The following is a 23,689-nucleotide window of genomic DNA, read 5'->3' as shown; positions in this document are numbered from 1 at the left end:
CCCTCCTCTCTCAATGTTTTGAGACTGAACTATTTTGTCTGATGCCCGATGGAGCTACTTGGTTTAGCTATAGGGGAGATGGGCCTTGGACTCCCTCCTTGGTCGTCACCTACCCAGTCGGTCTTTAGGCAGACTTCTTTTCGTCTCTCCTTATTGTCTCTTCCCTAGGTCCTATGCTCTCTCCCCTGAATCTCTCCATTTCCCTGCTGCTCTGCCTACCCTCTGTCCTTTGTGCCCTTTGACTAAGCACTCCTTCTCCCCTTGTTGGGGAAAGATCCAATATTTATACTCTGGAATCTCAGCGAACCCGCTGAGCGAGTCCACTGCGCCAAGGGAGCCACTCACACTTGAGGTATGGTATGGCACCCCTTGCCAAAGCACTCCCTCTCCCCTTTTTGGGGAAGGATCCAGTATGTAGACCTTGGAGTCTCAGAGACCTCTCTGAGAGAGTCCACTGTGTAAAGGGAGCCTCTCGCAATAGAGATAGGAAAGGGATATCACTTCCCCTGGGATCACAGCTTACTGGACTTTGGACGTTGCCTTGACTGGTCTACCGGTTTGTGTCCCCGTCACCCTTCCCCTCTTCTCCCCATGCTGTGACTCTCACCCTCCCCTCCCTTCCTCTTTCCCACCTTCATTATCTGTCTATTTCCCCTACTCCAACCCCCCCTGAATCTCTCACCTTGCCTTCTTTTCCCCTTACGTATTTGTGCTTATTGTTTATCTCAACCTTACAAGTAACTATGTTGCCATGCTCTAAGAACTATGTAACCTTTGTAACGATGTAACCTGTAACTATGATCTGATGCTCATGTAAAGCGCTCTGATACCTCTGGGTATAGCCAGCGCTATATAAAACTTTTAAAATAAATAAATGTTAAAATAAATAAAATAAATTAAAACGCAGCTTTTAGGAAAACTTGTTGTCTTACTTTAATTGCCGGACCATGAGGTTGTCACCCGTATTGTTTGCTGCAGTGTAAATATATGAATGAAAAGCACGCTATTCCCCCGCTGAGTTCTAATTGCTACATTTCCCTGTATTTCTACTCTTTAAATGTAAGAAAGGATGTGGCGTGATGGGCAGAGCTGCTGACTTTAAACTTGGCAAGCTAGGTTCTAGTCTCGGCGTCAGCTCAAAATCATGTGATTCTTCTTGGGCCTAAAAAATTTATTTGTCTTTTCTTAATCTAACTGCTGCTCATGTAAAGAGGCCAATACCGTCTGGTCCAGTTTGCTCTGTAAAAAAACTGCAGTGTTTATAATTTTTAATCAGCTCAATGATACTAAAAAGAAGTATGATATAAAATGTTTTTGTAGACTTAAACAGGTCATGCATTATTCATGGCATGGATACTTAAAGTATCTCAGGATAATGTCCCTTCTTTGCTATAAAATAACAAATGATAGTTTTGTAGTGGCCTCATTCTCCAGCTCTTCAATCCTATGTTCTTCAGGTCACCAGCAAGGCCCAGTTGAATTCTTTAGGTGGAGCCTAGGCAGTGCTGTCTGGAAAATGACTTAGCTCCCGTCTGCTACCTTCCCATTGGTACACTGCAGTGTTGCTCTTTTTTGCTACATCCTAAATGGCTCATGCAGCGTAGCGTCACTTCCGTGTTCTGGCACCGGAGAACCGCTCAACTACAATTTCCTTCCACTTCAATGGTTTTCATGGTATTTCGGAGAACTCTTCTTTTTTTTTTTTTATTGCAGCGCAGGCATGCCCAGCTGTGTCTTCAACTATGGCAGCCGCACTTTTGGTTTTTTTTGCATGGCGCGGCTTGCACACGTACATTTCACCTCCCGCACAGCTAGATGTGTAAGTGCCTCACTAACGCGTCGCTGTTCTGCCTGTTCTGCTGCTGCTTCAGGTTTGTTGCTGTTAGTTTCCAGTGTTACTTTCAGGCCCACTCACTTCCTGCAGCCGCTGAGCTAAGAAGTGAGGGGAGGCAGAGCCTCGCAGCATCCCTCCCTGCACCTTAGTCCCCTCCTGGAAATGGAGCCTCCCATGTCCTATGCTGCGTCAGCCCCCAGGGACGCTAAACTCCCAATGCTACACCCCCACCTCCATAATTCTTCTCTCCCCTCCGCTGACATTTCATACAGGGGTTATAACTCATGCTGTGGGCTCCTGCTAGCACTGCTTTGCCCACAAGTACTCCAACCCTGCGCATGTTATGCATTTACCCTGCAGAAGCCATGACACTCTTGCCCCTCCCGTTGCTAAACACTGATTTTAGCCCCAAAGACAATTGGTTCCATAGGCCTTCCTTGGAACCGCTTTATTTTCAGATCACGCTGCTACATTTAACTTAAACGCACACAAGTTCATGTAACTTTAATATTTTTTTATAACTTTACAAAGAAACTTCTCTTAACTTTTAACAAATAAAAACATATATTCAAAACAGCAACTGCGACTAGCACACAATTCCACTACACACCACATACATACACTACATAACACATGGGTAAAAAACATTGTCAGTTACAACCCCCATAGCAGGTAGTACGTGCTTGGAAGAACACAAAGAACAACTGCTGATATTGCAATAGCAATGATTACAAAGCGCCTGTGTTGAATGAATGCTTATTGCGTATAGTGTTTATAGTTTTGTAAGACTATGTGGGAGGTGTGGTAGTGCACTTCCTAAGATCTTACTTAAGTGTGGACGTGCCCAAGCTATACTATGCAGGGACACAATTGTTCATTCTATCACTTTATTGCATTACAGGGACATAATTGCTTTGTTCTACTTAATACGTGATGCTTTGAGAGACACTTTATCTTAAGGCATGAAATGTCACACGCAAGCTAAAATCATGAGAATGTAACACATAAGCAAACTGAAAACTTGGCAGCTATGTTTCCTTAGTCTTCATTGTCAATGTTATGTCCTGGCTCATCAAGTGACTAGCCTGGACAGTGATGCCCGACAGGGTGCGCTGAGCGTTGCTCTGGGATGGCGCCAGGTGGTGCAGGCCGCAGAAATAAAGACAGCACACCGCATATAGTTTTGTACTGCTCGCGTGTCCCCACTCTGGCACAAAGCGTGCACTTACAGCTATTTATTAACTACGTTCTGCGCTATGCGAAACAAACCACAAACACCACGTATGAGGGGAGAGCCCACCTCTCACTCCTCTGGATCAATAACAATAGTGACAGTTCCACTAGAAATCGCGACGCGATATAACATTCCTCCCAAAAATCTAAATTGACTAGCGCCAAATCACGTGGAAACTACTTACAACCAGTCCACTGATCTTCAAGTTCAAACCAGTCTCAGTTCAGCAGTAAAAATCTGCTGGAGGGTGCTGGATTTCTCCGTAGACTGTATTGCGTGTGATTATCTCTGCGCTCGACACGCGCTTTCGACGATACTGAAGGCCTCCTGACTTCATGTTGACTGTCGGTGGGCCATGGCAATACCTCTGCACCTCCCAAGTGTAGCGCGGTTGGATCACTCCCAGTCCATTCTTCCCAGTCCATTCTTCCCAGTCGCAATCCCCATCATCAGATTTATCATGTCTTTTTCCGAGTGGGGAGACTCATGATACTTTTTGAAAGCTGAGACATTTCTGATAATTATTTCTAATCCTCATCTACTCATGGTCAAATTAAAGAGATCAGGACTAACAATGGTCCACCCTTTCAGGGACTGAAATTTGCGTCCTACCTGGCATCACAATGGATTACTCACAGAAGAATTATCCCTAAATGGCCTCAAGCTAATGGAGAAGCTGAGAGGTTTATGAGGATATTGAACAAGGTTATCCGCATTGCTGTGGCCAAAGGTGAGCTGGTAGAACAATCAATAAAACTCATTCCTACAGGACTACCGGCAGATGCCCCACATGACCACCGGGCATGCTCCCGGTCACCTGTCCATGGGGCGGGTCATGACTAATTCTATTCCTCATCATCCTCACTGGGTCCCTGACAAAATTGATGACCGTGCTGTTGAATGTCAGCAAAGGCGTGCCAATGGTCAAGTGAGTAAGCAACGAAGGGCTGAAGCATCATATATCAGAGTGGGGAGCCTGGTCCTAGTTCAAAACAGGCACCCGGGCAGTAATTTCAGACTTCCCTTCGAGAAAGATCCATGGCGCATCATTCGCCTTGAAGGCATGCAGATCACTGCAAAAATAGGACTAAAAATAATTGCCAGAAATGTCTCAGCTTTCAAAAAGTATCATGAGTCTCCCCACTCGGAAAGAGACATGATAGAATCTGATCATGAGGATTGCGACTGGAAAGAATGGACTGGGAGTGATCCAACCACACCACACCTGGGAGGTGCATAGGTATCGCCACGGTCTACCGACGTTCAACATGGTCAGGAGGCCTTCAGTATCGTCAGAAGCGATTGTCGAGCGCAGAGATAATCGCACGCAATACAGTCTATGGAGAAATCCAGCACCATCCGGCAGGTTTCGTGATTTTCACTGCTGAACTGAGACTGGTTTGAACTAGAAGATCAGTGGACTGGTTGTAATTAGTTTCCACGTGATTTGGTGCTAGCAATGTGTTGTACCTCAATTAACGCCTTAACCGTAGTGGCAATTCTGCTGTGGTTCGGGACGTTCCATTGAGTGGGCGGGGCCACGCCGGCCAACAGACGTGCGCAGCACTACCGAGGTAGTGCTTGCGACAGCCGTTGGCCAATGGGCGCACTTAAAGGGTTAATATGTTAGCTTGTCAATTTAGATTTTTGGGAGGAATGTAAGATCGCGTCGCAATATCTAGTGGAACAGTCCACTATTGTTATTGATCCACGGGGTGAGTGGTGGGCTCTCCCCGCATAAGTGGTGTTTGTGGTTTGTACCGGGTAGTGCGGAACGTAGTTAAAAATAGCTGTACGCGTACGCTCTGCCCCAGAGTGGGGACACGGAGCAGAACAAAACTATATGTGGTATGCTGACTTTATTTCTGCGGCCTGCACCACGTGGCGCCATTTCAGAGAAACACTCAGCGCACCCTGTCAGGCACCACTGTCCAGGCTCGGCACTTGATGAGCCAGCTCATAACACTCGCAATAAAGTGTCACTCAGTTGTTTTATGTCACAAATTATGAAAATGTCACATAAGCAATCTGAAACCTTGCCAGCTATGTCGTAGGGTTGCTGCAAGTACTTTTGGTATCCTAGGTGAGATGGTATTTTGCGCCTCCTGCTGATGGGCCCTAGGCAGCCACCTAGTATTGCCTTGCTGTAGAACTAGCCCTGATTTTCAGATTTGAAGTGTAGAATCATCCTGTCCCACTCACACCTGGAATGCCAAAGATACATTGTACAGTAGACCTGGACTTTGAACCACTACTGCAAGGGCTTTCACTTTGTTTCTCAAACATGTGATGCAGGGGGAGCTTAAAAAAACAGGACTAGGGACTTTGCAAGGGTACAGACATTTTAAAGTTAAATATTTGCACTGGAATAAGAGTTCCCATCTTCATTAAATTACATGTTTTAAGCCAAATGTTGAATCTGTGTATTATGATAAATATGTTTGCCGAGGCGCGCCAGTAAATCCTTTATATAGCAGCAGCATCATAAAACATTGCTATATATGGGAAAAGTAAACCCGCTCTTTTTAACCCCTGTCTTCTAGATGACTTTGGGGATCTGCTGCTTGCAGAGGCCTTGCTGGAGCAGTGTTTAAAGGGAAACGTCGCCAAGCTGAAAGACTGCATCCCACTAATGGAGAAGCAGGAGCCAAAAATGAGAGCAGCCAAAAAATATCTGACCAACATTCTAAACAGAGGGAAATTAACGGTAAGTGCCTGGTGTCAGCAGCAGACAAACCACGTCACTGGAGCGGCCGTGCGGCCATTGCATGCTTCACGCGGGACATCTTTCTGCGCGTCTGCCTATTATCTTCCGGTGTCAGTTCCAGGTTTATTGTAAGAATGATAATACAGTGCATTTGTGTCGTGCTGACATTTTAAGACCCGTGAAGAGCTTGTTTGAGACGCAACACGCACTGCCTGCTGCCGCTCGGAGATGCACACAGCTGGCTTACCGCCAAGGCCAGAGGGTTGTTTATACATCACGCCTCTGACTCAGCAGGGAATAAGCAACTACACGTCATGCGTCCTTCAATTCCCTAGAAAATACACAAGCACATCACTGTCATTCGTGGAACACACGAACCATCTCTTCATTCACGCCATCCTTTCTACTCACTCTTACACGTTAAGCATCGTTACAGGCTTTATTTACCTCACAGCGGCAAGAGCAGCGCCTCCTTTCCCTGGAGGTTTATGCTTTGATGTGGTCTACCTACACGTCTCTGTGTGGGTAGATGGCTTTGCTATGATCTTTGTTAAGCTGTCCACCTGAGAAGGAACAGAGTCGCAGGCTGCCGAAGTTTGCATGACTGGTCATGGTGAGGAGCAGGGCCCATCATTGGACTTTGGAACTTAGTTCCAATATACTGGCAAGCAGTTTTGGAACAAGCCAGTGCACACTTCCTTTGGGGAATCCCTGTTGGGATGATTGGTTTGGTCCTCTAGTGTTATATAAATACATTGCATTGCTTTATGTTATGTTTTACATTTTGCTGTGCAGTGGCTTGGAACCTGCTGTAGCGGGGGAGATATTAGCACAACCTTCCGCCAAGGCTCGGCGCATGTGGTTAAAGATGTGTGGTAGGCTAGACTGGAAAAGGTTAAGAACTGGGTGCAGAATGTACTGGCATGAGGAAAGAGACACTCGGGCTTTGAGCAGGCACCAACTTCGACTGCCGCTCGGTAGTCCTTAGGTTTGGGCAGGCTTCCTTTTACTTTTTAGCTCTTTTATTGTGTGGAAACCTTCTAATTCTCTCATTGTTGCACCTACTTGCCTAAAGTTTTTCTTTAGTTGTCCTTCAAGTTAGTAATGGCTTTATTGCAATTATTTCACAGATTTTTCCAGCCTGGGAAGCAGTCGTGGCCAGCATGGCTTGCGGGTGGCGGGGTGGGTGTGGAGGATGGGTGAGGGTGTGGGGGGGTGGCGGGTGGAGGGATTGGTGGGTGTCGCGCAGGGGGATCGGAATTTTAAAAAAAACTTAACTTAAGGCTGGGTCCCGCGTCTACTCTGAAAGGTGCTCCCCTATTTTGCACTCATATTCTTTTAACAAACATTTTGTCATTTTTATGTTGTATTGGGAACGAGGGGGATATTTGCATTTTAAATTGTAATTAAACTTATGGTAGTGTTTTTATGTAGTTTGGGAGTGTGTTAAACTCCTCTTCCCTCCAATATCGTCTTTACTGTGCGTCGCTGCCATTTTAGAGCCACGCATAGGGGCGGTTACCGCTTTAGTCTTTTTTGCAGCCCTGTCATCTCACTTTTTAATGTCCACGGGACGGACGGGCAGCGGGCGCGCCAAAAGCACGCCTAAGGCAAGCCCGTCTGCGTCCATCCGCAACCAGGGGCCAGGACCACTGGACCAATTTTGAGGAGTACGTATAGTTACTCTTCCTCCTGGTTAAAGGAGCTCGTGATCATACCTCACCATGATTGTCTACCATTTAATCTTGAAATCATGACCTCACTTTGCCCTCATTGCGGTTTTGCACTTAGGCTCAGTGAAAGTCACTGTCCAGTATCTGATGAATCTCCGGTTAATCCTTCAGTTACCCACCGCAAAGAAAGTGGGGGGAAAGCATTCCTTGGCAGCAATGTCGTCCGGCTTTCCTATTCCTACAATTATTGGATAACGTGTATTGTACTGGCATTATGACTGGACTTTTGAAAAGCGTTCTGAGGAAAAGGAAAAGCATAACTGGCTCGATTTTAAATTATAAATATTGTATTGTTGGGTTAGCTGTTTTTATATTGTATTGTTAATCTTTATTTGTATAAATTGTTTTTTAAACTCTGCATTTATGATTTTATTAACTGTCTAAAATCGAACTAAGCATTTTCTAAATCTGAACCATTCCTTTTTTTACATAAATTGTCGTTCACTTGCAGAGCATGAGTTAGATATTATGAATATTTTGATTAATGAGAAACCAGATGCCATTTTCCTTACTGAAACTTGACTTAATGGTAGTTCTGGCCCCAACATAGTAATTGCTGTGCCTTTGAACTATGCCATTGTTAGGCTTGATAGGGGAACTAAAATTGGAGGAGCATAGTGATTATTTTTAAAAAGTATTTTACTTGAAAATTTGATGTTTTATCCTTCCAGGGCTGTGAAGCTGCATTTTGTAGACTTGTATTAACCCCCCAATTTACTTTTTCTGGAATCCTACTCTACCGACCACCTGGGCCTGCAGCGGCCTGGGTTGCGTCCTTTATGGATCAAGTTGTACTTTATCTCGTAGAAGCTTCTAACTTCACCATAATGGGTGATTTGAACATTCATTTTGAAGAGAGTTCCTGTGTATCCAGTACTGCACTTATTTCTGATCTTGCTGTGGTGAATTTGTTGCTTTGTAATTCGGGGCCTACTCATGGGGCCGTTCATCTACTTGACTCTCTAGTCTCTAACATGCATACTGTCTGTTGCTCCCCAGCTCTGCCCGTTTTGTGGTCCGATCACTTTCTAATTGGCTTCTCAATCTTAGATGATGCATCTGATCCATCCCCAATGGTCTCTGGTCTTTCAGATAAATCTAGGAAATGGGGGAATTTGAACACTGATGTGTTCAATAATGTTATCCAAAACTGCCTCGATTATCAGCCTTTCACTTGCTGCAGATGTGGCAGCTGTTCAAGGTTGGATCTCTAATTCTGTGGAGGTTTGACTCCCTTTATCCACCTCTAGGGAAAACAATCACTGCCCACCTGCTCCCTGGTTTACAGATAATTTAAATTAAATGTAAAGTATTGGAGAGACTTTGGAGGAAGAGATATGACCCAGAGGCTAAATTAATCTATTAAAAAGCTTTAAGGAATTACCATTCATGTTGCAAGACTGCACACACAGATTATGTAAGAGCTGCTGTGTCTAGCGCACAGAACAATCACAAGCAATTATTTAAACTTGTTAAAAATTTATCTGGTGCCGATTGCCTACCTGCTTCCCCTGATTTAAGTATTCCACAATGTGAGGAGCGTGCTATATTTATTTTGAGTATAATTGAAAAAATCTATAGCTCTTTCCAGGAATCTACACTGAATAATACGTCACAGGTAATTGGGAATCCCTACCTTTCTTCTAATGTTGGTCTCATTCAGGCTGATTTGTCTGTTGAGCACACTGACAAACTCGATTTCTGGGCACCCTTAGAAATTAACTCTTTTAGGCGGATTCTGGAGAGCCTTAAATCTGGCTCCCCTAGAGACCCCATTCCGGTCACTGTACTGCAGAAGTTTGCACAATCTTCCCTGATACTGATCATGGAGTTGCTAAATGCATCTCTAAAAGAGGCCATTGTTCCATCATTTGGAAGCATGCAAAGGTTCTCCTTATATTAAAAAAGCCCTCTGCTGACCCTACTCAGCTATCTAATTTTAGGCCCATCTCCCTTCTCCCTGTGTTTTCCAAAATTTTAGAAAAGCATGTCAATTCACAATTGACATCTTTTGTGAATTCCCGCAACTTCCTTCATGGCTCCCAACCCGGTTGTAGAGTGGGTTTTCTGACCGAAACCACTCTGCATGTGGTTACAGACATGGTTTGTCAACAAGTAGACGCTGACTGCCCTGTGGCACTTATACTTTTAGACCTAAGTGCCGCTTTTGACACTGTCTCGCATACCGTGCTACTGCAGGCCTTGCAATCATTGGGGGTGACCGATAGAGCACTTAAATGGCTTGCTGATTTATTGACGAATCGCACATTTCAGGTTTTTTTGGCAATAGCGTGCTCCGAGATTCACAAGTCATTGTATGGGGTTCCTCAAGGCTCTATTCTTAGCCCTCAATTATTTAACATCTATATTAGGCCTATGGCGTTGATTGCAGAGGAAGCTGGGTTGTCTCTTTTTTCATACGCTGACGACACCCAGATTGTCTTTGCCCTCTCTGCTGATGGGGCATTTAAACCTTCTTTACTTCAGGCCGGCTTGAGGAATATTGCGGGCTGGATGTATACTAACCTGTTATAACTCAAAGGAGAGGAAACAGAACTGTTGATTGTGGGCAATAACAAAGATTTGTGGGGTCCACAACATTGGCCTGCTGAAATGGGTCCAGTGCCTCAATCTAAACATCAAGTCCAAAATGTGAGTGTGTTAATCGACGACCAATTGTATATGAAGCAGCAAGCAGTGAGAGTAGCCTCTACCTGCTTCGCAATCCTTAGATGGCTAAAATAAAATTAATGGATGTTACCTTCTTCCGTCCAATGTACAGTGGTCCGGGCGCTTATCAACTCTAGGCTGGACTATAGTAGCATTTAGTACTTGGGGGCCTCTACGGAAGTGCTACGCAAGCTGCAGCTAATACAGAATGCTGCAGCATGGCTGCTTTGTAAGACTCTGAAAACCGTGTCTATTTCAGGATCAATTTGAGATCTCCATTGGCTCAGGATCGAATGCCCCATTAAGTTTAAGGCTTTGAGTCTTATGTTTAAGATAAAAGCTGGTAAAGCTCCCCCCTACTTGATGACTCTTGTTCACCCTTATGTTCCTTCCCGTACATTCCGATCAGCTACTCATGCTAAGTTTGTCATTCCTAGGATGAGACTTGTGCGTATGGGCGATCGCTCTTTTTCCTACCTGGGGATTCCCTCCCGGCAGGTCTCCGAAGCAAACCTTCTTATGAGAACTTCCAGAGAGGAATAAAAACTTGGCTATTTGATTTGTAGATCTCCTTCTTTTTCTTTGTGCTATTTTCAGGTGGCACCTAGAAGCCCTAGGGTAGCTGTGCTTTGGCTGTATCATTTTGAACTTTTGAAATATTGGATTTGTGATCATGAACTTTCTACATTGGATCTGATACATCTTGATTTGTTGGACAATATTGGATATCGAAAATAAAAGTATTCATGGACTACAGTATTGGACTGGAAAAACCTTCTTTCAATATTTGGGCATTCCTTCTCTTTTGATTTACTTGGCGTTTACAAGAAATCGCTAAAATGTGGCAGGCAGTCCTCTACTGATCTGACACACTAGAGCATTGGTCTCCAAACTGGGGGGTGGGCCCCAGTAGGGGGCCTCAAGTTATCCCAGGGTCTGGCCGATAGAAGCCATTATGCTGATAACCTTGCTTTGTTTTAAGTGTAAAAAGTGATGACTCTGTAATGGGCCATCACTAACATAATTTGTGTTTGTAGAATATGAAGACGGCAATGTGTATTTGTATATTATCTTGATAATGAGTGGAGCAAGTTAAGTACCCCAATATTCCTGAACACCAACTCACAAGCAGAGAAAGCACTCCAGCCAAAATCAATTATGTTCTCAACCTTCAAAGTGTGAGAGGATAAGTCGTTCCTGCAAGGATTCAAACCCGTGATCTGCTTTCTACACACAGACCTCAGTGTGTTAAACCACCCAGATACTTTACTTATGATTGGAACTTGTGACCTGCAAATTACAGGTATGTTTGTGCAGTAGATAAGTAACCCCTAGCAATGAATTTTTTTTAATGAAACGGATCTTTCACTGGACACATGATACACTGAGCCATTTAACTCTGGGATGAAAATGTGACCTGCAGGTCTCACTTCTCGTTCTCTTTTTTCCCCAAGCACACAAACACCCGCACATTCTTACTTTTTCTCTCTCATTCATAAACTCTGTTGCTGGTCAATCAGGAACAGACAGGCAGGTGGACAATGGTACTAAACGATAGATACATCTCACATTTTGTACACATTCTGTATTTAAATTACAATCCACAACTAATTAAGCAAGGCAACACATATATACAAATGAATGGCGATGCAGCATATGCAATATGCTGAGGTATTAGGAATTTGTGGTAGTAAAAACAATCCACAAGTAGTATTTATGAAGAAGCTTTAATGGAGCATTCACTCATCCTTTAACTCCACAAGCAACTGCTGTTTACAACATATCGTATTTACAGTTCTTAGATTTAACATTCTTCTGCATTACTACTGAATTAAGTGAGATTTGTGAAAAAAGCCCGTTATTTATTCCCAACCACCGTTTTTTTGTGTCCTCTTTTGAGCAGTGTAGCTACAAAATGTGACATGTCTTATTGAGATATGATATGTTAAAAGGACTTTGAGTAGAGGACCAGAGGAATCCTTTGTCAAAGTGTTCTCAAGCAGATTTTGATGGCTGATGGCTGGCAGAGTCAAATGTTGTATACAAAATGTATTTCGCGTGCGTCCCACTTTACTGGTTTTTCCTTCATTTAAGGGAAATACATTCTATGTAAAAACGACGTACTTGGCTATTTTATCAAACGAAGTGTAAGCGAGAGATTGGCTGAATGCTCAAATAAAACTATAAAATTGCTTGAACTATCTTAGTTTGAATAATGTTGCCTGCAGTTTTATGTGTTAATTTAGATCATGTGCAACTTAATTGGCTCAATATTTTGTGGTGCGAATGAGCGAAAATGATGTGCTCATATTGGCATGGCGAGCATTAATTAAATGGTAGTTTAGTGCAGTAATAACACACAGGGGGAGAAGAGGAGCACTCGGGTGTAAATGCCCTTACAACTTGTAAGATAATAGTGTAGCTCTTGAGCTGGACATTTGCCAACATCCACTAAATATGCACCAATGCTTTTACTACAATTGAAGTCTCACGAAATGTACATTTAAGGGTCCTATATCAAGAAGGGAGAGGCATAATAAAGATTAGCGCACAAGGTTATCATGTAATACTACAGATGGTGAGGGTTATTCACAAAGGCATTCTGGAGCATGTGAAGAAGTACTCCTTAAGTATAGCGATTTCTCCTGAGGCGGAAGCCGGGAGTAGGCCTGTTTGTTTGTTTTAAACTTTGAGTGTCACATATAACCTGCTGTTTTTACCTGTTCACTCTCCATTTGCCCAGGGCGCCTCCACGCTCCTAATTTCACCGCGCAACGGAGCTTAACGCTGCTGCGGGACTTTGCCATTGCCGCCATTCCCGCCGTCCACACAGGCCACGCCCCTTTTTTGAGAGGCCACGCCCCTATCACCACGTTCCTTCCTCTATAAAAAATGTGCATATTCCGGTCGCGCAGCGGACGAGCGCAGCGGGCGCGCCGATTGCGCGCCGATTGCGCGCCTAAGGCAAGCCCGTCTGCGCCCGTCCGCGACCGACCGGGACACGGGGCACAACACTCTGCGCAATTTCTTACATATACCTCTGAACAACTGCGCTCCTTAAAAGCCAACTGGCAGTTGAATACCGCTACACTGTCCTATGCTCAAAAGCTCGGCATTGCTTCTCCCGTGTCCACCACGCCAACTCCTCCCCCTCCTCCCACCACTGCCCTCCTTCTCAATACGAGATCAGCCGTCAAGCACCAGACCGAAATATATGACCTTCTGGACTCTAATTCCCCAGACCTTTTGTTCTTAACTGAAACCTGGTACAGACCTGACTCCCTGCCAAGCGTCCTTGCCTCTCTCCCGCCCCACTACTCCATGCTCCGCGCTGATCGACCTGAGAGTAAAGCAGGAGGCGGGGTAGCCTTGATTGCTCGCAAGGATTTTCATTTTCAGACTCTGGCCTCGCCCACATTACCAGCAGCCGACTGCCTTGTAGCGCGATCTACCTTCCTTAAGACCCCAGTCACTTGCGTATTAACCTACCGACCACCTCAGTCATCCCCCGACTTCCTCTCTGCCTTTCAGAACTTACTGGCCACCCTGGTAATCAACAATGCCTCTGTCCTTGTTTTGGGCGATTTTAACTATTGGCCTACTGACCCTGCCGAGGACTCTATCTCTAAAGACTTCACTCAATTGCTCCTTAGTCTTAACTTTACCCAGCACGTTCAAGGCCCCACCCACATCCGGGGCCATACCCTAGATCAGATCCGGACACTTAACATTCCAATGTCCACCCCTACCATCTCGCCCTGTTCCTGGTCGGATCATTCCTTGCTTGCCTTTTCCCTGGATCTGAGCCATAAAACATCTCTTCCTCTTCCCAAAAACACCTGGGCTAGGAATTGGCATAAAGTTGACATCCCTTCTCTTTGCAACTCGCTAGATGCCACCTGCCCAGATTTTTCGGGCTCGGACCCTCACTCCCAGGCTTCCACACTAGAACGGTGGCTCACCAGTGCCTGCGATCCTGTGGCCCCCTTGAAGCGGATTACCATCAACCATACCCATAATGCCAACAAATGGTTCAGCCCTGCTCTCAAAGCTAAGAAATTAGAGTTAAGGCAGGCCGAACGAGCCTGGAGAAGAGCATACTGCCCCACCCGCAGACAACATTTCATTACCGTGCTCAACGAATATAAAGTAGCCATTCTCACAGCCAAGACCGAGTACTTCTCTGGGCGCATCTTAGCGGCAGAATGCCAATCTCGTGAGATATTCTCCACCGTCCACGAGCTGGCATCTTCGGATAGAACTCTACCCAAGATTCCCCCCTCAGGCCTTATGTGACTCGCATAATGAGTTCTTTATTGATAAGATAGCCCTCATCAAAGCCAGCATCCCCCCCTCCCCTCACCTTCACTCCCCCTCAACCCCCTGACAATAACCGCTCCCTCACCATTATTCCCCCACTCACTAGAGAATCCTTCCTCTCTCTGCTTAGTCGTGTCAAGTCGGGCTCTCCAGCTGACATCGGCCCGGCACGCATTCTCAGCCAGTTCTTCTCTGCGTGCCCATCCCCCGCCCTTGCTCTCCTGAACAACTGCTTTACCTCTGGCTTCGTTCCGGCTTCCTTTAAGACTGCCATAATTTTCCCTATAATAAAAAAACCAGGAGCCGACCCTTCTTCCACTGCAAACTACCGCCCTATATCCCTTCTCCCTTATCTGGGAAAAGTAGCAGAGTCCCACGTCACCCAGGTGCTCAGCTCCTTTATAGAGAGCAGTAACTACCTTGCACCCTGCCAGGCGGGCTTCCGCCCCCGACATTCCACTGAGAAGGTGGTCATCTCAGTCATGTACCAACTCAGGGAGGGACTCGATACCAACATCCCCCAGGCCCTAGTCCTCCTCGACCTGTCCGCCGCTTTTGACACGGTAGACCATTCCATCCTTTTGTCCCGTGTCAAGGCGGCGGGCATAGGGGAACAGGCTCTTACCTGGATAGGATCCTTCTTGGAGGGACGCACTCAGGCGGTCCACCTTGCCGAATTTTCGGCCCCACCTAGCAGGGTGAAATGCGGGGTCCCCCAGGGCTCTTCTCTTTCCCCCCTCTTATTTAACCTCTACATTTTTCCTCTTATTTTTGCACTTCAACAAATGGAGGTCACAGTCTACAACTATGCTGATGACCTCCAACTTATTTTTAATTTTTCCTCCCCTTCACTAGGTGCCTCCAGCTTCCAGTCCGTCTTGCTGTTTATCCGGGCTTGGATGAATGCAAACCATCTTAAACTCAACCCGGATAAAACAGAGTTGATTCTGACTGGAGGCAGTGCCAATCCCTGGTCGCCTTCCTTTTGGCCCTCCTCTTTTGGTCTCCCTCCCTCTCCTTCTCACTCTGTTAAAACCCTTGGTATTATGCTCAATCATCACTTGACACTTCACACCCACATAAGTTCCGTTGTCTCCTCCTGTTTTTTTACTTTACGTATCATCAGGAAAGTATCCCGGTTTTTCTCTCCCTCTGCACTTAAATTGATTGTTATGGCCATGGTCTTATCTAAGATCGATTAAGGGAACATCATTTACAATGGCGCCCCCGCCTACGCACTTCAATGCCTCCAGATGGTGCAGAACCAGGCAGCTCTCCTGGTGCATGGCCTATCGAAATACCATCACTCCTCTCCCCTTCTCACGGCCCTTCACTGGCTACCAATCAAACAAAGAGCCCTCTTCAAACTTGGCTGCCTCACTTTCCAAGCCCGTGCGGGCACTGCCCCCGCGTTTATCAATTCCGCCATCATCAATTACACCCCTGCCAGAGACTTACGTTCTTCCACCAAGTCCTTGTTAGTCATCCCCCGGTTCAAGAAAAAACGATCCGGTGGCCAGAAATTTTCGATACTTGCACCTACTTTCTGGAATTCCCTTCCCCCCCTCTCAGATCCTCCCCCTCCTACATAGAGTTTCGCAAAGCTCTTAAGACCTTTCTGTTCCAGCAAGCTTTTAGTCCATAAACCCCGATTTTCCCTTCAGTTCCGAAATCCTACAGCGCCAAGAAACTGCTTAGTGAATGCGCGCTCTACAAATAGCTAAAAATTTAAATTCAAATTAAGTACTCTTACGAATGTGAATTGGCCCCAAATCATCTCAAAATGGGATTATTCATATACAATTAGTACAAACAGTAAAGATGGCGCTCTCTCTATCTTTTACCAGTAGGGAGTTAACATTTGAGGTAGTTTCACAAAGGCTTGTAAGAGTACGTAGAAGACTACTTCTTTAGTACTACTTTCTGTAATCATAAAAGCGTTTGTGAATTGGGCCATACACGTAGAATGAATTGATCAGTATTCAATCCGTCACATTTAAATCGTCTCAGAGTCTCCCGCAGAGGGCAGGATAGGCCCAGATTACAACAGATCGATCAGGGGCGGCTCCAGGCTCATGGCGGACCTGGGCAGGGAGCGTAGGTAGGGTGCCCCGGAAGAGAGGGTCAGGGCGGGGCAGAGCCCCCCAGAGCTCAGGAGGGGGGGTCAGGGTGTTAGGAAGTGGAACCAAGCCGGAGGCCGCCAAATCCCTGCCAGGGGCCGCCACGCAAATATGTATCCATCCCCAGAGGATTATTATATTACGGCTATATATTGGCGTGGCGGCCCCTGGGGTTTGGTGGCCCTGTGCAGGTGGACAGCTTGCACATGCCTAAGGCCACCCCTGGATCGATCCAAGTTTGCTTTTGTTCTTGTGAGGAGTGATTTTGGCCTAGCAATTTAAGAAGGACTGCCATTTGGATAACCGCAAAGTATGAAGTAAGTTTGTTCACCTCCATAATGGCTCTGACAACCTAAAAATGAAGTGTTAAAGTGCTACCTACACAATTTCCCTGTGACTAAGAGGAGTATTCTCACGCATTTCTTGAAATCTAATTTTCATTATCTCACCCTTGCAATAATCATGTTTCATTTCACGCATTGGACCCTTGTACCTACAGTGTGATGGTGTGTTAAACCAGAAAAGGTAGAACAGAACTAAAACTACTTAATCATTAGCAAAAGAGTCATTATTTCAGCAAATCAGAGCACGCTTTTATTAAATGTCACATCGCCTTATCTTCTACGCACTATCCCACTGCTTGAATATGGATTTAATCCCTCTATGCTAATATCCACCAGAGAGGGCAGGATAAACTATATCCAAAACAGTCAACAATTGTGAATGAATACAGTACATTGAGCTATTGGAAGGGAACTTGAATGATCTCAACATTACTGAGCCCATGTTGGAAAGTTTTCTTCAAGAACAGCAAGATCAACGTCAATGTAAATAAACAAACATGACTTTGCTTGACTGTGTGCTGCGAAAACAATGAACAATGATCCATTTTGAACAAGGTGACGTCAAGGCCTAACTGAGGCCTAGCTAGCATAAGCCAGAAAAAGGCACTTGAACATATCATAGTGAATTTGTTTCAAAAGGAATAACATCAAACAAGTGTGCACATGGAACTTCGAGTGCAAACCACATTTTGCGAAATGTTAATAATACTCAATTTTATAAATTCACAAAAATTCAGTTCTGAATGGTGGCAACAGCAACCAATGTCTTCACAGAACCAGTGCTCGGAAAACTTGACACACACATTGGAACAAACAATCAACATATTTTGACACTATGCATGAAATGATGTGAACGTCAATGATGGAATAAACGTCATTGATCACTTAGTGGAAGAGCTCTGTGACTTGCCTCGGTTCTACAAGGATAAAGCCCCAGAACTGTATACTCTGAAGAGAGTGACGGTGTTGCTTTTTAGGCCCCAAGGAAGACTCGTACCCGGTGCTCGGGATTAACGTGGCTTTATTTCTTCTGCCCGATCCCCGAACTAACTTCCCTTTCCCTTGTCCCGCCCTATCTGCTTCCGCCTGACCGGTTATACAGACAAGGTCAGGCGGAGGACATGACACCTCCCCCTTTACACAATAATGCTTACTGCCTCTCAGAGTTCTTCAATGAGTCGGACAGGTCGTTTGACCACTCTTCTTGGGCGACTCCTCCGTGCTTGTTTAGGAGTAGGACAGTCACGTGTGTCTTCTAGCCTCACTGACTTAGAACGTGCTCCATCACTGTTTCCTCCGTGATTCGATGAGTCCGTGTTGGACTCGCTGTCTTGGGATTGGACGTGAGCGAAGGGATAGTATCTCTTGAAATGGGATATATTTCGAGTTATCCTTTTTCCTTCCGACTCAGCGGTGATCATGGTCCCTTTTTGACTGGAAACTCGCATCGGGTGGGCGAGGTATCGACTGTTTGCCTTAGACTTGCGGTCCTGCTTCACCAGCACCCAGTCTCCTACATGAATGTCCCTCTGTCGCGCATGCCTGCGCTGGTCAGTGTAGTCTTTCATCTTTGCCTTCTTTGCCTGGTCTAGCTTTACTAGAGTGTCATGATCGGTGGTCACGATTCAGGTTTGCAGGTGTTTGATGTAGGCAGTCGCGTGCGAGGAACTCGCCCGAGCATCAGGGTGGCAGGGCATTGATTCGTGGTGCTGTGTGGGGTGGTCCTGTACGCTCGCAACACTTCGTTTAGTGCTTGCTGAATGTCGCGGTGAGCGAGTTCTGCTTTCTGGATCGTCTTCTTGAAAGTCCCCATGAATCGCTCGACCATACCGTTGGCTTGGGGCCACAGGTGAGTGATTTTCCGGTGTTTAAAGTTGAGGTGTTTCGCAAATTCAGCAAATTTGTTGCTGTTGAACGGTGGTCCGTTGCCTGTCTTTACTCCTATAGGTATTCCCTATGCCGTGAACGCTTCATCGATGACAGGGATGACAGCCAACGCTTTCGTGGAGGACACTTGCTGTGCGATGGGGAAGCGGGAGTATTCGTCCATGATGACGATGATGTACTTGCCTGATTTTAATGGCCCGAAGAAGTCGATAGCCACTTGTTGCCATACCCCTCAGGTAGTTCAGACATCTGTAAAGGGGCTGGTGGTTCCTCTCGCTTAACAAGCTGACATGAGGCACAGTCTTTGAGTGTGGCCTCCACCATGTGGTCGAGGGATGGAAACCAGACACGTTCTCGGAGTGCTTTCTTGGTGGCTACGACTCCTCTGTGCCTTTCATGAGCGAGATTAATGATTCCCTGGCGAAGTCGTTGAGGAATGACTATCCTCCCTCCTCTTAACAGTAGACCATCCCTGCTGATCGACAGTTCTGCCTGAACGTGTTTAAACCCCATCAGTTCTTGAGCTGGCGCATCCTGGCGGCCGGTGTCCAGGTGTCTCCAGGAGTTGGCGCGTATCCGACCTATGATGGCCTGAACAGTGGGATCCTGGGACGAGGCCTCTTGAATGGCTTCCAGGGGCACAGCTGGGGGACATGCACTGTCGATTACGAAGTGGATGTACTCCTCCGCTACAGAGCATCGTTTACGCGTGTGGGATTGCGGATGCCTGGACATGTAATCTGCTGGTTTTTCAGACTTTCCAGGTTTGTGAATGATGGTGTAGATGTAGTCTTGCAAACGGAGGCCCCAACTTTCTATTCGCGGCGGCATCTTTGCTCTTGGATTGCCAAACATGGTGATGAGTGCTCGGTGGTCCGTGATGAGAGTGAAGTGCTTTCCGTAAACAAACAGATGAAAATGTTCGCAGGCCCAGACGACCGCGAGACTTTCCTTCTCGAGCTGAGAGTAAGCCTTCTCCGTGTCAGTGAGGCTACGGCTGGCATAGGCAACCACGTGGCGTTGATCTGCATCATTGTTATATTGAGCCAGGATGGCTCCAGGTCCCACCGGACTAGCATCTACAGTGATTTCGGTCTTTCGTTTGGTGTCAAAATAAGCTAGATTGATGGCGGTGCTCACAGCGTCCTTGATTGTGTTGAACGCATGTTCACATGGAGGTGACCACAGGAACTGTTGGCCTTGGCGGGTGAGTTCCCGGAGTGGGTAGCTGATGGTGGCATAGTCTTTAATGTAGCAGGCACAGTAGCTCGCCATTCCCAGGAAGGACCGGAGGTCACTGAGGTTCTGCGGTTGTGGAGTGTCCGCAAGGGCAGACACTTTTTCAGGATCTGGCTTCATGCCGTCCTTGGAGAAGATATGTCCGTAAGATTTTAGCGTGGGCTTGTGGAATTCACACTTGTCCGGATTGAGGGTGAGGTTGGCGTTGAGTAAGGCGTTGCACACCCGGTCCAGGGCTTTGTCATGCTCCGTTTGATTCTCTCCAAACACTAGGATGTCGTCGCTGTAATTAAAGGCATTTGGGATGCCCTGGACAACCCTCCGAATGGCCTCTTGAAAGATCTCTGCGGCGGAAGATATTCTGAAATTTAGGCGTTTATATTGGAATAGACCTTGATGGGTAGTGAAAGTGGTGATATAACGGGATTGCTCATGTAGTTCCAATTGGTGGTATCCCTTGTTGAGGTCAAGCTTTGAGAACACAGTTGCTCCATTGAGGCGAGCAATCATATCACTGATATGAGGTCCCGGATGTCTTTACCTCTCGATGGCTGTGCTTGGGGCCCGCATGTCAACGCAGAGGCGCACTTTGTTGTCTTGTCCTTTCTTGGGCACTACCACCACAGGGGACACCCAAAGGGTGGGCCCCGTGGATCTTTCAATGATGTCCGTCCGCAATAGGTCTTGGAGCTTGTCATCCACGGCCTGTTGCAAATGAAATGGCACCTTTCTGTGGTGTTGCGCTATCGGGGACACCTGCTCGTTGATGTGTAACTTGACCTTGAATTGGTTGAGTTTTCCGAGGCCCTTAAACAGGTTCAGGAATTTGTTGATGATATCCGGGGAATCATCCACGGTGTACAGAAGTTCAACCAGTTTGAGGCGTTCTGCTGTCGGCAGACTGAGGAGGCAATCCGCTGCATCGGGACCCTCAATTACGTGGATGTGTGCTTGGATCTGTCGGTCTTTATAGGTTAGAGTCGTGCGGAATTGTCCCAGGCAGGGTAGGGGCTTTCTGGACATCCACGTGTAAACTCGAACAGCAGCTGGTTCTAGTCTTGGCTGAGGTTTCATGCTGTTGTATTCCATGGCACACATGTAGTCTAATACAAATTTGGCTGGGTGACTTCCTATTTGAATGTTCAGCCACGGGTATTTTTTCAGTCTGTCGGGGTCTGACACCATACATACATATTCGCCACTGTCTTGTGACACAGGCATGGGAGAGGACGATTCTCTGGACGTTGTTCTCCGAGATCTACGTGAGATAGTTGAGTGAGTGCTTAACCTTGATGAACTGGAGGAGCAACTTTGCCTTCCTCTTACTGCCCTTGCGTGGTGGCGAGGTCCTGAACTTGACTTGGCTGTCTTTGTTTCTGACTGACGTGTCTGGCAGGTCGCTTCAAAGTGATTTTCTGTTGGCAGGACATTGTCCCGAGTGCGGATAGTCTTGACCGCATCTGTAACATTTTGATGCCGGCGTGTTTGTGTGGTAACTTCGGGCTCCAGAGCGTGACGAAGTCGTTCGGGAGTTCTGCATCGGTCTTCCTGATTTGCGGCGGTCAGGATGACGCCTCAAGTCCATGTGTGATTGCATTCGAAAGGCTTGTTCCTTTTTTTCAGATTTGCTGGCTTCCATTTTCTTAGCATGGTCTTCGGCTTGATCGTTGATGCGAGTGAGTTCTTCGATTTCTTCCAGCGTGTAATGTTTCTTCAGCAAACGGCGGCGCAGTGATTCCGATTGGCATCCTTCAATAATGTGCAGCCGTAGGGCATCTTCAGTGTTGAACGCATCAAACTCGCAGTATCGGGCTAGGCGTCGAATGCGAGCGATGAAGTCACACATTGGTTCATCTTTTTCTTGGGAAGCAAGGTTGAACGTGTATCGCTTGTAATCCAGGTTTCCCTTGTGAAGGAACTTCCGATCTAGGGCACCTTTTACATCCTCATATGAGGTGGCAGTGGCGCGGGTAATTCTTTGATAATCTGCGCAATGTCCTTTCCTATCAGATTTCGCAAAGCTATCAGCTTCTGCTTGGAATCTTGCACCTGGGACCCTGTCATAAAGTCCTCAAAATCTTCTGACCAGCTCTTCCATTTGGGCCCCATGCTGTTCCCAGACGTCAATTCTAGAGACTCCGGCGGGCGCAGGTATGATATTCCCATCATCATCGGGCGCGGTTGCGGGGCTTGTGGGGTGGACCCTGTGGCTTCTGGGCATGAGGTGTCAGGTTCACCTGGCATCTTGAACGTAGATATGGGCTTAGTTGGCCGTGTCAAGCTTTATTCTGAGGAATTTTGCAGGTTTCTGGCACTTGCCTGACCTCAAGATGGCAGCCATGTCAGGAACTGATGAAGTCCTATGCACAGTGCCTGACTTCAAGATGGCCGCCGAGGAGGACACAGGGCTTTCTTTATACAATGGCTACTTCAGTATCTGGCAGTTTTTTTTACTGAGGGCAGTCGTTGCTCAGACTCACCCTGCATGCGCAGCTACTCCTGCTGAATGACACCCAGTGGCTCACAATTTCTAGCGCGATCGCGTTTTTCGCGCACTTTCTCTGGCGTCTCCGGCCGATCTTCGCGCTGCGTTCACAGCGAGGGGCAGAGCGGTGGGTCAGCACGGTCCCACCCACGTCGCCAGTGTTGCGTTTTAGGCCCCAAGGAAGACTCGTACCCGGTGCTCGGGATTAACGTGGCTTTATTTCTTCTGCTCGATCCCCAAACTAACTTACCTTTCACTTGAACCCGCCTATCCACTTCCGCTTGACCGGTTATACAGACAAAGTGAGGCGGAGGACATGACAGACGGTGGAGCAGCAAGGTGGAGAATTACTGAAGCGCAATAGATTTGGGCGAGGAGCACCAAGGATTTGAGTACGGCGGAAATTGCATATAATCAACAAGGGAAGGTACAGCTGGGAAATAGAGGGAAATATTGGGCAAAGCATTGACGAGAGAAGAAAATAAATTGTGAGGATGCATAACAGGTGATAAACGTGAGTAGAAGTGGAACAGAGATAAAACAACTGGGAGATGCTGCCAGGCATCTAGGATTTTAAGGTATCCCTTACCTATGTAATCCTCTATGGCTCTACCTCTCCTGCCCCGGAAGTCCTTCCCCTTTACCTGGAAGTGAGCATGTGAGGCACATACTCTGGCTTCCAGGATCCTATTCTCCAGAGTTTTCATGCTTGGGCTCTTCTGACTTAATACTCAGGAATAGAAAGGAACTTGGAGTGCGTACAGGTAAAGGTCTTGGTTTTCATCCGGACATTCCTACTGCAGTGCTAACCCTTACTCTGTGATAGCGCAGTGTGCAAGGTCCAACCAGAATCATAACTGAAGCCTCTTCTTTATACCTTCCACATTCAGACTCGATTGAGGACAAGATCAGGCAGTCACTCAGCTTCTGAGTTCTTGCCTCACCTCAGGAACCGTTTCTGGAAGTGACAATCATAAATATTGACCTTCATAAATGATAATTGCTTGGGGATGTGTAGAGCTAGCACCTGATTGTCTGCAATGCTCTACTGTCATCAATCTAAGTTCTGTATATCAGGGAAGATTATGAGTGTGTGCATTTTTTTAGCTCTAAATT

At 46.5% G+C, this 23,689-nt stretch overlaps 1 protein-coding gene across 1 annotated transcript in view; it reads left to right on the top strand.

The window, feature by feature from the left end:
* The window catches only part of TTC7A (tetratricopeptide repeat domain 7A), a 1,530,821-nt gene that overhangs the window by 55,123 nt on the left and 1,452,009 nt on the right, over positions 1-23,689 (top strand). The window contains exon 2 of the mRNA XM_078649658.1: positions 5,612-5,775. Coding sequence (XP_078505784.1) covers positions 5,612-5,775 — 164 coding nt within the window. The remainder of the gene's footprint in view (positions 1-5,611; positions 5,776-23,689) is intronic.

This window comes from Lissotriton helveticus, chromosome 6, assembly GCF_964261635.1.
Source record: "Lissotriton helveticus chromosome 6, aLisHel1.1, whole genome shotgun sequence".
Lineage (NCBI taxonomy): Eukaryota > Metazoa > Chordata > Amphibia > Caudata > Salamandridae > Lissotriton > Lissotriton helveticus.
Note: the sequence above shows the minus strand (reverse complement) of the source record. Positions and strands in the feature narration are given on the sequence as shown.